General features: G+C 34.4%; 1 protein-coding gene across 2 annotated transcripts in view; it reads right to left on the bottom strand.

Moving 5' to 3' along the window:
• LOC136040613 (retinoic acid receptor RXR-like) overlaps nt 1–15,939 on the bottom strand; it is a 59,374-nt gene extending 43,435 nt beyond the window's left edge. Inside the window, exons 1-3 of one of the 2 annotated variants that reach the window (XM_065724890.1) lie at nt 15,887–15,939; nt 9,237–9,349; nt 5,653–5,799 (exon numbers count right to left, since the gene is read on the bottom strand). In XM_065724890.1, coding sequence (XP_065580962.1) covers nt 5,653–5,799; nt 9,237–9,340 — 251 coding nt within the window. In that variant the 5' untranslated portion in view covers nt 9,341–9,349; nt 15,887–15,939. Of the gene's footprint in view, nt 1–5,652; nt 5,800–9,236; nt 9,350–15,765 lie in introns of both variants that reach the window. The other variant, XM_065724889.1, reaches the window with a different exon arrangement.
• Between the last annotated feature and the right edge of the window lie 2,725 nt (nt 15,940–18,664).

Raw genomic sequence — 18,664 nt, forward strand, 5'->3', positions numbered from 1 at the left:
TGAAAAAATAATTTACCAGAACTTTTAGGCTCTAAAGTTTATGTTTTATTTTGAATAGAATATAAACGTATCTACAATATAAGCACAGGTTATATACCCTGAAATGGAATCTTCTGCGTAATGTCTTTCTATTTCGAATTCTATTCAACGCAAAACTCAATTGCGCTTTCGACAGTTTCACAAGCTTTGTTTCCAATACTCTATTTTCTAAGACCACTTTATTGACGTGTGCTTAAAGCATAAGCTATATTAGAAACCTTTCTGCTTAAATTAAAAGAGAACTATTATTATATTGTTAAAGCCCACCCAACGTTATATAGTTATACTATTTTCTAAGACGACATTATTGACGCCTTCTTAGAATATAAGCTATATTAGAAACCTCTCTCTTTGAACTAAAAGAGAACTATTATTGTATTGTCAATGCCCACCCATTTTCTAAGACAACATTACTGACGCCTTCTTAGAGCATAGGCTATATTAGAAACCTCTCTGCTTAAACTAAAAGAGAACAATTATTGTATTCTCAATGCCCACCTAAGGTTATGTCATTCAGACATTATTTCTGGTACTCAGGGTACCAGCCTTCATACTTACATACAGGAGGAGTCTAACTAATCTAATAATTTTAGATCCCCAAAAAATTTATCTAATGTTCTTTATTCTATTTTAGATGTTTTGCGCCTGTGCCAGCCTCGCCAAAATGAAGAACTATTTGAACCATTCAATATTAAGTCATTTAAAATTACTCCTAAAGTATTCAAAATTTGCCTTGTCGCAATTTTTCTTAGTCGATTATTTGCTTGCAGATTAACATATCGATTCATTTTTTTTTTAAGTAGATCACATTCCGTACATTAGACTCACAGAGTGAGAGCCCTAAATAAAGAGGGATTTACAAAATTGTTCCAAGATGTGTTGAGCATTAGAAATTCCCATTTAGCATTTTAGCACCAATTGGTTACCAAGTGGGAAGGCTTTGATCGGTAACGGGTGCTTTAGGGGTAGCCCAGATCTGTAATTGCACAGTTGAGGTTGAGAATTTTCTTTTTCGTGCTTGCTGCACCAATTATTTTCTAGTTGACTCTTGTAGATAACTTCGAAGACCACACTGCCTTTCCATGACAAAAATATAACAGTTCAAAATAGGGCTGAAACCTTTTAATCGACAGTGAAACAAAAATAAAATTTCAACTGAATATTCCGGACACATATACAGTGTCCATCATCAGCAGTAAAACTAGTTTACTAAGACACATATACAGTGTCCATCATCAGCAGTAAACTAGTTTTACTGCTGATGATGGACACTTTATGTGTCCGAAATATTCGGTCAAGATTTATTTTTGTTTCACTGTCGATTAAAAGGTTTTATCTCTATTTCGAGCTGTTATATTTTAACTCTTGTTTGTTGTAACACTATTCATGGTTAATGTGAACTTAAAGTGGCGAACAGTGATATCTTGCGAGACTTGTCTCGTTATGTTGGTGCTACTGAGTTATGTGCTGATTTTCATTTGCCAACATTTAACCAGATACACGTATTCACTCGCTTTTTGTTGCGAGAGCGTCTATTAGCATTAGATAATGTGCTTACTGATCCATTTGAATGCCCCTTTTTACGCCTTTCATTGTCAATATGATAAAAGCTGTGTGACCCTGATGATTCCGACTAGGCATATTTTTCTGCACTTTAATTATTCTGATTTTTTTTGTGGAGTAAAATTATTGAATTGAATTTCCGACTGATAGTAAGAAGTGAGCGGATTAGGGAAATTCTTCCGAGACTGCTGAGGAGGACTGTACACTGGAAAGTGCACTTTTTTGGTTTAAAAGAAAGAAACGATAAAAAAAACATTCCTTTGAAAGGAAATTAGCCACAGGGAATTATGAAAACTGTGTCAAACACGTTAAGAGTGCATTTCATGCTATTTTTTATTATACAAAGGAATTCGTTATCCAAGGACTTTTCAGGCGAATCTACTTATTCCCCTTCCCTAAAGGGCCCTTTTTACACAGCGATGACGCCACAGCAGATATGTACAACTTGTTCTGACTATTCTGAATTTTTTTTATTTTTCATAGTTACTTCGCTGGAGTAAAATCATTGAATTGAATTCCTAGCTAATAGTAAGCAGTGAGCGGATAAGGGAAATTCTTCCAAGATTGCTGAGGAGGACTGTACACTCAAAAGTGCACATTTTTGGTTTAAAAAAAAAACGAAAAAGAACGTTCTTTTGAAAGTAAATTAGTCACAGGGAAGTAGGAAAACTATGTCAAACACGTTAAGAGTGTATATCATGCTATTTTTTATTATACAAAGGAATTCGTTATCCAAGGGCTGATGATTCCTTAAGGTCTTTTCAGGTGAATCTGCTTATTCTCCTTCCCTAAAGGTCCCTTTTCTACACAGCGATGACGCCACAGCAGGTACGTACAAATGAACATGTTTTGGGAAGTCACAATCTGGAGAAGGGGGGGGGGCAGGTTTCTCAAGAAAACAAATCAAGCAAGCTATATTGAAGTGAAACGTATTCATGAGGAAAATCGTCAAAACCCTGTAATATCAGAGGGATATTAAGAACCTCTCCTACGTAAATGCTAATGCCGTCATTAAATATTTATCGTTTTTCTAGACAAGTTCCCGTCTTAGATTTTATGACTGCGCTCCCTGAGTTAACCCACCTCTAAATGGGTACCTGGAAAAACCTGGGGAAGGTAAGCAGGAAGGGTGTGCGAAAGCACAGGATGGTTGGCCCCCCACCTACCATTGCACTTCCCGGCTGAAGGACCACAAAACGGAGATCAGCACCGCCGATTTGGACCGTAGGGGTCTAGTGTCCTCTTACTTACTTACTCCCTGCACTACTATCTTTTTGCACTCCATGCCCACAGTAAGCCTCATAATTGGTATTATTAAGTTAGTATTGCCTCGAATGAACGTGTGTTTGGCAGTAGGTTGGAGTGGCATGTCAATGTTATTTCTTTAATAAGAAAAAAGGAAAGAATAGTTGTCTAACCTCAGTAATATGATGTATTGTTTTTTATTTTTGTTTTTTTCTCGTTTGTATACGAACTCTGCTCTCCATGAAAAAATGTGTAAAATTGCGCATTTTTTGTTATTGTAATAAAGAACCATGGACCTCGACCCAAAATCCCAAACAAGAACTAAGGTATAAAATATTATGGCTGGAAATAAAGCTCCAAAAACTAGCATTAGTAAATCATTATTTTTGGCAATAAAGCTTTGTTTTCTTGGCAAAACTTTTATACAAAACAGTCATAAGATCTTGTTACAAACATGACAATATGGAATTTTGCATGATAATATTTCAAATAGATTTGATATAGTAACCATATAAATTAAAGCTGACAGAAAAAAACAGAAAAGGAAAAAAGATATTTGAGACATAGGGGTTTATGATTGCATTTTTATTTATTTTCATTCCCCCTCTTGATGATTAAAACTAAGCACACCAAAACTTAATGTTTGGTTGGACTAATTCAATAGCACTTTTATTTTAAGATTGCTTTACATCAACAGAGGAAAGTAAGGCCAAGTCAAGAGTTACTTTGCGTCTGGCTTTTTTGAGAGGCCCCAAAGATTAGAGACGCTTAAAAGAATTGGATGACAATAACGTGTGGACAAAAGAAGAGCTGTCAGACAACTGTCAACTGTGGCGAGCTATTAGTAGCAGTGGTTTATCTTCACTCTGGGTTCAAGTTCATATCTGCCATATTTTGTTGTGAATATAATACAGATGTTAAACAAAATTATAAAATCAAGCAAATATTGTTCCGTGACTGAATTACATGATTTTTATATGTTGATTTTTATATATAAGTATTACAGTGAGAGCCTTCCTGATTGTTTTAAAGGAATATTTTGTGAGAGGTCTGTTGTTCACCACCACATTACTCGGATACGAGGTAATACTGAGGTTCCTCGATTAGTTTCAAGTAGGTCTTTTTCTTCACTTAGTTACAGAGCTTCGGAATAAACTGAATGTTGCTATCAAGGAAATAGGTAGCTTTGGCCAGTTTAAGTCTGATTTACGTGTGGAGTTACTCGGTAGGTATACTTTTGAAACAGATTAAATAAAATAAATTTTCCACAGGTTATTCATTTGTAATGTTTATGTAATATGTAATATTTTGTTTGTTATTTTTTGTTGTCTTGGGGTCACATAAGGTAATGTATTGTTTATGTTTTTTATGGTTGTTGGTTTCGGTATAAGGTCTCATTCTCCACATTCTCCTTTTTCCTTGAACTTAGCACAGCCTCGCTTATGTTGTGATATTGATTAAGAATTGTTTATTTCTAATAAAAATGTTCTACTACTACTACTACTACTAGTAATTCCCCAACAAATATATTTTGTCACAGCTATTCGTGAACAAAGCCGAATTTATTAAATAGCTATTCGGGAAAAAAGTCGAATCATTCCTCTTATATATTTATCCTGCAAAGAAGTTTATTTTTTTATTTTACAGTCATAGCCTTGATCACAATAAATGCCAGGCTAGTCCAATTCAGTCTCATGTTCTTTTCTAATTTTTCCAAATGTTTCCTTCTATACTTTTATAGTTATCAATCCTTTCTCGTAATATTCACCTCTTTTGACTTTAGGATTGGTTCTGACACTTTGGCAATAAAATTTTGAATGGTTATTTTTTTTTTCCGGCAAGTTCACATCCTTCCCCTTCTTATCAACTGTTTTAACACACCTAGTTCTAAGACTATCTGACATAATGTTTATATTTATTCCCAGCAAGTTAACGCCCCTTCCCCTGTTCTCAACTGTTTCAATATCTCTAGTTTATAAATTATCTGGCATGATTTCATTCGAAATGATTATATTCATTTCGAAACTTTATTTTGAATAAATAAAAATTTATTTTGAACAATTCGAAAACTTATTATCATGATTTATATTTTGATTTAATTTTGATATAATAAAATTTTGATGTAATTTAATTTTGAATAAATAAAAATTTACTTTGAACAATTCAAAAATTTATTATCATGATTTATATTCGAAAATCTAGTTACAAAATGTATCTAGAGACTGAAATTTTATTTTTCTTTTATAAATAATTTTATTTTCTTTAAACTAAAATTTTATATTTTTCAAACATAAGCAGCTAATTCAGGGGCAGAGGTACTTCACAGATGAATTCGAAAAAATGTGAGGTTGGTATCACATTCAGACAGGCACAGCGGTAAATTGAATTCACTCAATTATAACACTGTCAATGAAATACAGAATCGATGCTTTTTATATATATATATATATATATATATATATATATATATATATATATATATATATATATATATATATATGTGTGTGTGTGTTTATGCAGTTTTTTGTAATGGCAGGTGACAAATAACAAAAAAAAAGAAAAAAAAACAAACAGCATAAAAAGCTGTAGCTCCAATTTGAATGTATATTTGTCTTAAAAAATTAACAGACATTTCAAACATAAGCGGCTACTTCAAGGGTGGGTGAACTTCGAGGGCGGAGCTACTTCACAGGTGAATTCGAAAAAATGTGAGGTTAGCATTACATTCGGACAGGCATAGTGGTAAATTGAATTCACTCACTTATGAAACTTTCAATGAAATATAGAAAAATCGTAAAAGATTACCTATAGACTCCGTAATGTTTACCGCTAGCTCGATCTCCACATATAGAGCACAAATGTTTCGATCCAGAAAGAGGATGATTTGGAGGGAAAGCTGGATTTGTCTGACCAAAAGTATTATGAGGAAGCCCAAAAGGCGATGATGCTAAGCTACAAAAAGAAAGAAATTTATTACAATACATATAATTAGCCGTGACAATGCACTGAAATTTAGAGGAATGGAGAGAAGTTTTAGTATGACTGCATTATTGATATTTCGTTAGTCAATATTGATATTTCGTTAGTCATTGTATGTATATGTTAGAGAATGAATTTTTTCAGTTCGGCCATCCAATATCCCACCCAGTTTTTGAGGGTTTTTTTTTGTTTTTTTTTTTTACAATCGTAGCTATCAAATGGGATAATTTTTTAAGTTTTGAAGAAATAATTATCTCCAAACGCACTAAAAAGTAAAAAGAAATAATTTTTTTCCTACTAACCAGAAAACCTAAATTTTTTTACAACCAAAAATGAAATCATGGGCGATAGCAACAAAAAAATTATCCTCAAAAATTTAAAAATAAATTTTGAACGTCCCAAGCTTTAAAAACACAAAAAAAGGATTTTATTTTACTGTTGAGTGCATTTGGAGATAACGGCACTTATTAAATACTTTCGCTATACTGTAGTTTAATTTATAACAAACCTTGCAATAAAATGTTTTCCTTAATATTCCACACTAGCGATTCATACTTCCCATAAACGACTTTCACTTTTAAAGTTTCCTCCAGAGACCATGCCTACCTCTTCCTCAAAACAACAGATTGTCTGTAAAGGGTTCCTTGTTCTTCAAAGTTTGATAATCTTGACCGAAACAGACGAAACTATTTAAAAAAATGCTTCAAAAGCTAACCATCACAATTACAATCGAACTAGAAATTTAGAATGCCACCCTGAAATTTTGCATAAAATCTGTTGAGCTAAGTGGCTAATGTTATCGATTTTGATGCATTGGTTTGAAATTATTGCTGAAAATTAGACTTATTACAAGCACGAGTTTTAACTAAATAATAATTTAGTTTTCAAAATCGAATAATGCATAATATCTTGAATATTTTGAAGCCAATAGAACCAATAATATACTGAAATATTGACAACAATATTCACTCTCTGTAAATCCAGGATATTACTGATACTAATAACGATGGTGGATAAGCCCCTTGCACGAAAAAAATTTTCAACTATCCAATAGTGGTCTTCAAGCATGCTCTTTGTGACCCAGACCACTCCCCCCCTTATCACTTAAATCTTGATATTTGTATTTACATAAAAAAATACATCATAATCTCAATATTTACAAATCTTATATATATTTTTTTTTAATAATTCGCCATCTTATCGTTTTTTATAAAAATTTTCCCCTACCCCCTGAAGAAAATTTCCGTTTAAGGGATTTGGTGTCTTCAATCATTGGTGAATATTGGGTATCCAAGTAAATTCTGTTCTGACTCCTTCGCCTATATACTTGAATTATTGTTTTAACTTGCCTAATTAACCTCTAGCTCAAAAAAATAAATGATAGCTATAAATAACAGATAAGATTTAAAAACGCATATGTAGCTTTCAAAGGTACTGGCACTCTTTTCAAAGTGAGAAATAGTGTGATAATTATGGAGTAAAATTGGAACACGTGCATTTAAGACTGTTTTTGGAATGCCATTGTTCAGTAAAACTAATTGCTAAGGAATGCATTCCTAATTTGCTTTAGTTACAAACATACAGATTTTCTTATTGTAATACATTAATAGTTTTGAAATATAATGAAAAACGAAATTACCAATGCAACAGCGCACACACAGAAATAAACATACACCATAAAAAAAGGAAGAAAGACAGAAGGAGAAAGGAAGACTTTTTTTTTCCTACTTAAGTAATTCATATAGATCAGTACTTGAATGAGGCCTTAACCCTTTTCATTCATCCAATTACATAGGTCAAACAGCATAGCCATACATAATCACCCGTAAAGAATAATCCATTCATTGTTAAAATAATCTTATTTTACAAATAAAAAAAATTAAGAACAATCTCAATGAATTATTACCCAATGAATTAAGAATAATCTTAATTCATTGTTAAACAAAAAGTTTGACAACTTCTCGATTTTATCATCAATTTGAATCACGTGAATAAAATTTGCTATCATTAAGTATTTAGTATTAAGTACCATTACAATATTATAACCCAAATTATGTAGAGTAGAACCTTGATAAGCTAAATTATATGGCAAATTGAGCCAGTAGGTATACATGTACTTATTTACTGATTGCATTTCATACCATATAAACTCAAAATTTTATGCTTAAATTAAAAACGACTAAATTCTCGGAATTTTGTTATAAGAAGTCCAACTTTTTTCTTTTACCATTTGTTCACTGCATTTAGAATCCAGATTTAAGCATAAAGTCCTGGGGGTCAATAGAGGTGTCAATCCCTCTGGTATATAGGATATCTTTTGATCATTTAAGTTTAAATATTATTTATGTGCTTTCAGCTGAAAATACTAATTTATTTATTTAACGAATAAATATTTATATTTATTCTCTTCACCTTTGATTAAAAAAAAATACAGGCTTTTAGAGATGTCACATACATTTGATTGTGGTCCTTTTAACTATACTGCTGACAAAAACGTCAAGAATGGTTCTGAAGCATGGGCGCTCCAAAAAAGGTAATAAAGATTTGCAAGAAGTTTTCCAGAGAAATTGCCTAGGATTGTTTTGGGTACCTGAACGACTGACCATATTTCAAACAGTAACCTGTAAAAAAAGGGTGATTAAATCATGCTTTCTAGGACTATAATAGAGAAAGTTTAAGATGGCTATGGCTCTTTCTGCAGATGAAGAATGACATATTGCCTAGGATTGTCCTTTTCCGCCAACTGTCTCAGGCTAAACGAGAAGGCCGTCCCCGGTTGGGAAAGACTTAAGGGAAATGGGAACTTCCTGAGAAGGTATGCTGCACTGAGTTGTTAGTACCAGTATTATTCTTGTCATCAAGGATCATATTAGAGTCGAGATCTCGAGGTGGAATCGGGATTAGACTTAGAGTTGGGGAAAGTTCTGGCACGATCTCTTCACTAAATCTTACATATTTCAAATGAAAATTAAAATAAGTTGGTTTCACTACACAATTTATTATCTTTAGAATGTTGATTAGTATTTACTGAAGCCACTATTTTTAAACTGTTTATTACCATATCCAGTACTGCTTTTACTCTAGACAATAAGGCCACTACATTCTATTCCAGAAAAAGATCGCAGTCCAGAAAGAGTTCAGAGGCATAGTGCTGAACACCATGACGAATAAAGGTGTTGAACCTGCCACAAAGGAATGCGTGTGTCCCCTTTTAAACATTTAATATAACTGAATACAAGTAAAGATAATGCTTCGTGGGTGTAGTCCCAAAGGTCCTGCAACAAAACTGAAGAAGAGGGTTCATATAATACATCTTACTTTGTTTTTGCTCCACCCTAACTAGGAAAAACCTTCTAATCCTCCCAGCACAGGTCAAACCAATGTACACCTATAGTTTAATAAATGCTTACCTAGGACTATCAGGGCCACCATTTTTCAATCCATTTGCATATGAAAGAAGAGTTGCAGTATCTGGCTTTATTTCCAATGGTGATTGTGGCCCTATACTTGACATACTTCAAAGCTGAAAAAGGCATAAGTAATTATCACAGTGAAGAACAATAAGCTTTTCTAATCTTACTAAGCTAAATTTATGTTCAGTTACGTCCATATAGCAGCAAGATATAGGTATGAGTGCCGATTTAGTACTGGCTGCAAAGGCTCACGACCCTAATCAAACACTTTTTAAATACGAATGTCAGGCGTGTAATAAAAGACAAGTTGCCCAACTACAGCTCAAAGTGCGAGAAATAAGCAACCTTCTCGACCCAACTGCAAATCTTACACCAACAATAAATGCCAATGAGCACCTTAAGCCCTAGCTCTGTCAACCTAACACATCAGTCTCATAGATTCCTCCTACCGTCAATGTAATTATTCATGCTGATTCAGAAAAAAAAATTAAGAGAGAAAAAGAAAATGAACTTTGTAATTATTGGTATGCTAGAGTTCTCAACAATTTTTTATTCTGCACAAGCAATAAACCTAACAGAAGAATATAACCTTGGATCCACCCTAACGACAGATGATATTATTGAAGCCAGTCGAGTTGGTAGACCTAAAGATGAGTCATCACCTTGCACACTACTTGTGCAATTAAGGAAAGACACCTCTGAAACTGAAAGGAAGTGTCAAATAATCCTTGAATGAGCACCACGCCTCTGAGTATCAAGCAATGAGTACATTCGAGCCAAGGTTTACATAAATCCAGACCTAACTCCCTTGCAGAGAGGAGCTCTAATAGAATTTCGTCTGTCGAAAAGAAATGATCAGAACCAACCTGACTTTCTCTCAAACTAAACACTAAAGGACTGCAAAACAACAATTAGAGCTGAACTGACTTTAAACCAAAAAGCATAAAATCCAGAGAAAGGGGGCATCAAAATACTCTATCTGGATGCAGACTCCCTTCCAAATAAACTTGAGGAACTGAAAGATCTAATTTCTCTTGAATCCCCACATATTTTTGGAATTGTAGAAGTTAAACCCAAAAATAGCCGTCACCCAACCACACTTCCCAGATTTTCAGTTCCAGCTTACACAAATCACTCTATAAATCTTCAAGATTAAAATGGCAGAGGAATATTATGCTACACTCATGAAAAATATAACAAAGCTAATGTTAATATAAAAACAAATGGATTAAAAAGTATAGCCTATGGCTGCAGCTAACCCAGAGAAATCTAAAAACAATAAACATTGAAATTCTGTACAGAAGTCCTTCAAGCACCCTTGAAAAAGATAACCTTCTTCCCTCACAAATTTATGAGCATTGCAGACCAAATGACAACTATTTAGACCAGCTTGTAAAGCAGCCACCTCGAGGAAAAGATAAACCAACAACACTTGATCTAGTTCTGTGCATCAATGGCTCAGAAATTGGAATAGTTAGAGCTGAGGCGCCTCTTGGCAAGTTGGATCATGCTACTATTACTGCTGAATTGAAAGCTGAAACAAAACAGAAGTACAACAATGAAAATAAACTTAATTAATACAAAGCAGACTACAGATCAACCCGTGAGGCTCTGAGCAAAGTGCATTGGCCTAAAGAGTTTAAAAATCTTGAGATGGCAGAGGAGATGTGTGGGTTACTTTGTGATAAAATCTGAAATTGGTAAAAAACTTTGTGCCAGCTAAAATAAACCCCATAAAACCCACACTGAACTGAGAAACTGTGGTGCTAAACAAAAGAAAGCAGCAGGATTAGAGAAAGATCACCACAACTCGAGCAGACGAAGACTATAAACTATTCTGCCACTTTAAGAAAACTAACAAGCTATTTTGCAGCTGAAAGAGAACAACAAGTCACCAAAAATATAAAAGAAAATCCCAAGGCTTTAGTTAAGTGAAGCAGCACGAATAGAGGAAGAAAATGTTGACTTCTCAGTGATAGATTTCAATGAAGAGTCCATTCACCAAAAACTTAAAAAGCTAAATACAACCAAATGTAAAGGCCCAGATGGCATACATCCTCGCATTCTTAAAGAACTTGCAGCACAAGTCCCAAGACCCTTATCTCTCATCTTTATGGCATTTATAGGTATCGAGAAAACTACCTAGTATCTGGAAAAGGGCAATCATCACCCTAATCTTCAAGAAAGGTGGAAAACAAGATCCAGTCAACTAACTGCCCACAAGTTTTACATGCATAACTTGTAAAATTCTTGAGTTCATCATAGCAGACAGATTACTTGAATAACTTCTAACCAAAAAGTTAATCAGCAAGACAGTTTGGATTCCTAAGACATAGGTCAGCTGAATCCCAGCTACTTCAAAGTTACAGATACCTGGAGACTAAACCTTGACAAAACACACAAATCAACACAATATACCTTGATCCTAGTAAAGTGCTCAATAAGATTTCACATTTCAAGCTCCTTCATAAGTTAAGAAACCTTGGGATTGCAGGCAAAGCTCTTGGCTGAATCACAAATTTCCTGGAAGGTAGAACTCAAGAGGGTGAAAGTAGTGCTGCATTAGCACAGTTGTGACTAAAGTATCTAGCGGTATTTGACAAGGCAGCATCAAAAAGTATTTGAGAACATTTGATAACATCCAATCATTTAGCAGTTTTTGATCAATTCCAAGAAAGGACTATTTTCCAGTCTGCTATCTGTCAGAAGGCCAAGTGAGGGAATTTTTATCATTGCTAACTATGCTTTGCACAATGAATCATGTAATTCTTATACAGCAATCTGAATCCCTGGTCCCAGTGGTTTGATTATTGTATCAGTGTATCTCCCCATCGGTACTGCTCCCCACATATTATCAAGATGTTCTTTCAGAAAGGTAATAATATGAAGGTTTGTTTGAGACTTGCAAGGCTGGTTGAATAACACAAATCAGAAAAGATTAATATCTGTGGGGACTTTAATTGCCAGATCTTAGATGATGATCATTTCTTTACTGTACTTAGTACAGTAGGGTTGTCTGCAAGACACTATGACTCCAGTCCCAAAATCCCAATCCTTTACTTTTATCTATAGTGCATCCCAGGTCACATCAGACACTGATTACATTTTTGTGAATTTCAAACTCCTGATACAGATAAAAGCAGTTGTGCACTCTGATCACAACTATAGCAATCATCTTGAAATTAGCTTATTAGTACCATTCTCAATTTGCAAGTGGTGCCCCATTTGATCATGGTGCATAAAGAGTGATTGACAGAAAGTAGATCAATATTTGAACAAGAGCATCCTTGACTTGGCTCTTGCTAAAATTACAGTACTATTCCACCTGCTTGCTCATGGTCAAAGAGAAGACAGAATAGCTATGAATACATTTTGCTCTGGAATTTTACATTCAATCAAGTTAGCAGAATCAAACTTTGTGTCAGTGTACCCAAACACTAGTATAAAGAGATGGGATAACTCACTTGTCAAGTTCATAAAAAAGAGATCCAAATTCTGATAGGATTGCAACAAGCCCTGCTATGGATTATTTTTCAGTGCTTCTGGTATGCCAAAAAATAATTCAACCATAATGTCAAGAACAAATTAGCACAACAAGTAAAAAGATTGCAAAATGTCCAAAACATCTTGTGGAAGCAAAGTTGGGTAAACCATTACAAGCATGTGTTCGTGCCACCACCCAATGAGCTGAACTCCACTTTCAGATCTATGCTGGAAAGGCAGACAGGTAGCTCAAAAAGCTGCTGCACTGTGGTCATTATTTTGAAATGGCATGCTGAAACAATTGTAAAAACAGTGAAAAAGACCAACTCTCCAAGGCTCAATGGGATCACTCTGAGACACTTACAACATGGCACAGAACTTTTATATGAGTATTTACCCCAACTATTCCAAATATGCATTGACCAGGGACTCAAATCCTTCCAACTTTTACAGTGGCTGCACATATGATTTTCTGAAAATGAATAAACATCCACTGCTTTGTAAAAGCTACAGGCCAATCACAGTTTTGTTAAATATCAGCAGGGTATTTGAGAAAGTACTGCAGCTTCATATCACTTGCTCAAATGGGAGACAAACAGCTGGGATTCAGGAATAGATTGGGCTATGGGCATGCCCATTGGCTATTAAAGACACTAAAAACAACTACATCTCTGGTCAGAAAGCCACAGTTTGTCTGCAGTGTTGATGACATTACTTCTGCCTTCAACTCAATCGTCCACTGGCAAGCACTGTACTGCCTCTTGATCCAGGTGCAGATCCCAACATTGTTCTAGCTCTCCATGACTGATACTCCCCCACTCACACCCATCTTGTTTTGGGATGGAAAAAAATTGCTAGATACCATAGGAAAAAGCTTTCTGAGCCCATTGAGCTTTCCAGGGGGGTTCAACAAGGGTCTGCTCCAAGCTTGATCATATTCAATTCTACAATTTATTCTGTAACTACTCATTCAAGGGACATTTTTATAGAGGACATGGATATCAGTTTTATTTCATATGCAGATGATTTGTTGCTCCTAAGCAACATGCTAAGGGGTTTACAAGAGAATCTCCACCTCCTTCACCCAAAAAGTTGAACCATTATGAGAATTTTGATCAAAATGGGCAAACTCCCAGCTGCAGCCCCTCCCCCCTCTCTAGCCAAAGGACCTGGGCCAGCTGCACCTCGCCTCTTTGATGCCAACCTGGGATGAATTGCAACAGCAGTGATTGCTGTATTTGAAGAGCATTTAACAGAAAGGCTACCAGCCAAACCCAACTACCTAAAACAGCCAACTTTCTATCCTAGATTAAGAGCCTGATGTCTATGTTTATGAAAGATATAGGGTAAACAACCTCTTTTTAGGAAAGACCACTTTTCTTCAGTATTCCAGAAAAATAGAGATGGGTTATTGGACCAACCCCTATTTGACTACAGCATAATGCAATGTGAGGGTAGTAACAAGAACTCTGCTTTTTGGTCATATTTTCATCAATAATTTGTCAGCATAAAATAAAAAAGTAGTCTCTGTTTAGACAAACAATTGAAGATTAATACTAGTGGTTCATTGAATAAATATCAAGCAATAAAAGTTACATTTCTAGAAATTGAAGAAAATCAGCTTTTGTGTTAATATGTGCATAGAACTGAAAGGTGAAATTCTAGTTAATTGACTTCTTGCTATCTCAGAAATGGTTTAGGTTAGGAAAATGAAACTTTCAGGGATGAATCTACAGACTAAAGTTTGTCCTGGGAAGGTGTTTTGAAGCAAATACCTCCACTCCTTCTCCCTCTAGAGGGCCCTGACCTTTGATGACCTTTAAAATATGTGTGTTATGAAATTGAAACCTTGCAAAATAGATCTTCTGCTTAATTGAAGTACAACAAAATTGTTTTTAGCTTCATAACTTTGCTAAATTCCATTTTATAAGGTTTTAAAGATATGCAAAAACACTTCCTAAATTTTGAAAAAAAAAAACCTTCATATGGCTTAAAATCCTACTCAAATAACAGGAATTGCATTTTCAGAACTAAAGGCAGAGAAAAAGCAACTAGTAACTAAATAGTACCTGTCATGTAGGCAAATTTCAGGGCCCTCTAGAGGGAGAAGGAGTGGAGGTGGGTACTTTAAAATACCTTCCTGGGACATACTTTAGCCTGTAGACCCATCCCTGAAAATTTCATTTTCTTAACCTAAACCATTTCCAAGATAGCAAGAAGTCAATTAACTAGAATTTTACTGAACTGAAACACTAAAAGGATAAATACACTACATCAAAATATGCTCATTAGTATTTCCAAATAGAGGTTCTTGCATGTAAGTCAATAAACTAATAATTGAAGTGTTTGATCTTAAATAATTTTATTAATAGCCATAGCCTATTGGTGTATAGGCCTAGCAGATTTTTAGCTTTTTATTGATATAACCTATACAATCCTTCTCAATTCCTTTTTGGTAACAAGATGTGAGGATCTTAGTTTTACATAATTTTGCTCAGTTGAGTACTGGTTTTTTACCCTAGCCTATTTTGACCATAATATATGTGATGATTAGACACCATGTAGCCTAGCATAAAGGATTGGTTATATCCTTTAAGCCAACTTATCCACTATATCTGGGTAAAATATTGCAACAATAACAGCAGCAGCCTAACCATTATATTGGGTCTGCTGTTGAACAGGAAACTGCATTTGTGGCCTACTAGGCAACTGTCTTGTTATTATAGTAAGCTATTTTTTAGAAGATTAACATGAATAAGAATGCTGCTAGTTGCCAGAAAGAATATTGAATAGTAAATGTATTTGATTTGTGTCATACAGCCTAGCCTAATGTAAATTTACTGACTTGGGCCTATCTCTATCAACACCTAGGCCTAATCTACATTCCCTTTTGAAGAACTTTTCTGCTAATAGTTCAATTATCTAATCTTGTACGGATAATCCCATTATCAAAACTTACCACTCTTCATAGCACCCAAATCTGGGCAGATTAGCATAAGCTAGTTCTAGGCTACTTGAAACTCTAAGGTTCAACAGTACCAACCTCAGTTTTGACTTTGAAACCGAAGGTATTACAGCGAGGGCGTTTCCTGGGGAGTAGTCTAATCTACAGCCAGCAAAGGGAATAAAAATATAAAGAGCCTCCTTAGCCAAGCTTGACCTACTTTTTTAAAATTTTGATCTTTTGACAATATATGGCAGTCACAGTGACGATTAGATGGCATTAAAGGCAGATTTAAATTTGATAAGATGACGTTACTAGTTTGATGGTCGAGTTCAGCGCTGTTACAGTCAATAAAGTAACTTTTACAAGACAAAAGACATTGCAGATAATGAGCCAAATAAAAATCTATAAGGGTCGCCATGGATATCTTAGACAAAGTATTTTAAACTCTTCCACGGAAATTTTCCTACCCAAAATTACCTGAAAAGAATTCATCTTGCAGACCTGCTACCATCACCATTTAAGCTATTATTTCAACAAACGCATGAAGTTCAGAGTTTTAACAATTGATCTTCATCAGACATTTGTTTACACTCAGCATCAACTGTTAGATTCATATTTTCTCCTAGAATTGCGTGTCATTGGGGTATTGGTCTCTCGGCTGTTTGAAAGTGAAGGTAAAGTAATATCTATATAATGATTTGTATTACGGTAATCTATATTATCTATTTATTTATTTTTTAAATATTTCTAAGATGTGTTAGTAGCTGAATTTTTGTGTTGAATTTGTCGTTTTGATGTGAACTTACTATTTTTTTGTGAACCTATGTTTCGACTTTAAGACTGGAAAAAGGAGGAGGTCACAATGTGCTTAGAGTCTGTAATACCCGGAGCCTGGAGATGTACCAACCCAAGAGGAATGATTTTGAGCATTTTTATGCGTGACTTTTCTTTTAAATTAAAGCCCTAATGAAAGAACTTGAAAAGTGGGGGATTGAGAAATACTAAATATACAAACTAACCATACAAAAAACGTGTTCTTTGATTTTATTTATTAGCTTGAACATTTGTCTGAAAAGGAGTCTATAGAGTTCTTATTAACAATAGCCAAATGGGGGCTAAGCACCTGGTTGAAATCATCCCTTTTTACTCAAAATCCAAAACACAGTTTCTTCTTTTATTAACGTTTATGGGCTTACCAGTAATATTATTTATCTTATTATGCTTACCTGTCTGAAATTGGAGTATTACACCGAAACTGGTCGCTACAGTTTATATATTGTGTAGTAGCTCGTTGAATCTATGATTATCTTTGGATTTGTCAAATACAGAGCTTAAATTGCTTACTTGTCAAACTAAGTTCTAATGATGAAGTAGAGCATATCAACCAATCTTGGGGTTCCAAATTCCTTACATAACCGAGTAGTGGCCTAAATAAAAACTTCGCAATCTATTATACAGCAACAGAGTTGTTAAAAACAAAACTCAATTTTTGTGAATTTTCTGGTCAAGGTACGAATTTAAAAGGGAAAAGATCATGCTTTCGTATTGAGAAACTACAGTATGCAACCAGAAACTGAAGGACTCTTCGTGAAACTAATCAACTGGAATGAGATTATTTTTTATAAAAAAATAGGGAATCTTTAATAATAAAGAGGAACGGACGATGCGCAAAACAGGAGTTTTCTGTTCATTGGAGGTTTTTTCAAAAGTTTTGTAAAAGTTTAATGCAGTTTTGAGAAAGCATAAAACTTTTGTAAAAAGTCTGTCAACACTACTACTAACAAATCATTACAGCACCAAGAAGGCTGATACCAGCACAGCTGTGCACACTCCTCTTCCATCCCAATCTATTCAAACACCCTCCCAAGTGGTTCCTATTTCCCTTTAATATTTCCTTACATCCTCCCACCCCGTTCGGGAACGACCTGCTTTAAGTTTGGCCGACATGGACAATCTTTACCAATCTGTCATCCTTCATCCATAGAATGTGTCGTAGCCATCTCAACCTTTCTATAAATATAGCTCTAGAAAGCTGGATTTAACCATATTTTCCTTACAGTTTACTGTTTGAGATACAGTCAGCTGGGTGCTCAAAACAATCCATAGGTAATTTCTCTGGAAAACATCTAGCAAATCCTCTTCCTTTTTTGGAGTACCCACACTTCAGTTCAGAACCATACTTGACCTCTGTCATTACTGTAGCTTCCAATATTCTAATCTCGATTTGAAGACTTATAGGATTGGTCCTTGATTAGATTGACCACTTGAGGCTAATATCTATCACTTTGTTGATGTCACATTTAGTATCAATTATTGGATTTCTTAAAAAACAAACTAAATTTCAGTCAAAACCATCATATACTATCAAAATCACTTCTTTTGAATTTCATCAACGTTGAACTTGTTTGATTCAATCCCAGATTCAAGAAGTGAGCGGAGGCGTTAGCATAATTCACAAGTTATTTGTTAAAAAGGAAAATCTCTTAGATTTAGATGGGTGATGTGTCAAAAATACTTTCCTTTTTGTCTTATAGAAATGAAGCTTCTTTTGTTTGTGAGAAATGCCTTACTGTCATCTAATACAACTTCTAAGCCGACGGTTGAAGCAAAACACCCATTTTCCAAGAAAATATAGCTCTATTAGATGTTGAACGTCAATTTAGAAAGGTCTCCTTGATATGGTTCCTAAATAAAAGAAGAGCCTAGGTATATTTATTATTACCTTCAAAGAAGGGTTGGGCTGAAACATAAAACCTCGAGAAGGAGCAACGTAAGAGACTAAAAGGATATTAGATAACTCTTACATGACCACCGTCATGAATCATGGCATAGGAAAATAAACAATAATAATAAAAATAATAATGTATAATATTATACGAATAATAATAATAAAAATAATAAATAAAAAATAATAATAAAATAATAATAATAATAAAAATAATAACAATAAAAATAAAAAAATAAATAATACAAGTAACAACACTCGAGGCAGCCA

The sequence above is a fragment of the Artemia franciscana genome, chromosome 21 (assembly GCF_032884065.1).
Source record: "Artemia franciscana chromosome 21, ASM3288406v1, whole genome shotgun sequence".
Taxonomy (NCBI): domain Eukaryota; kingdom Metazoa; phylum Arthropoda; class Branchiopoda; order Anostraca; family Artemiidae; genus Artemia; species Artemia franciscana.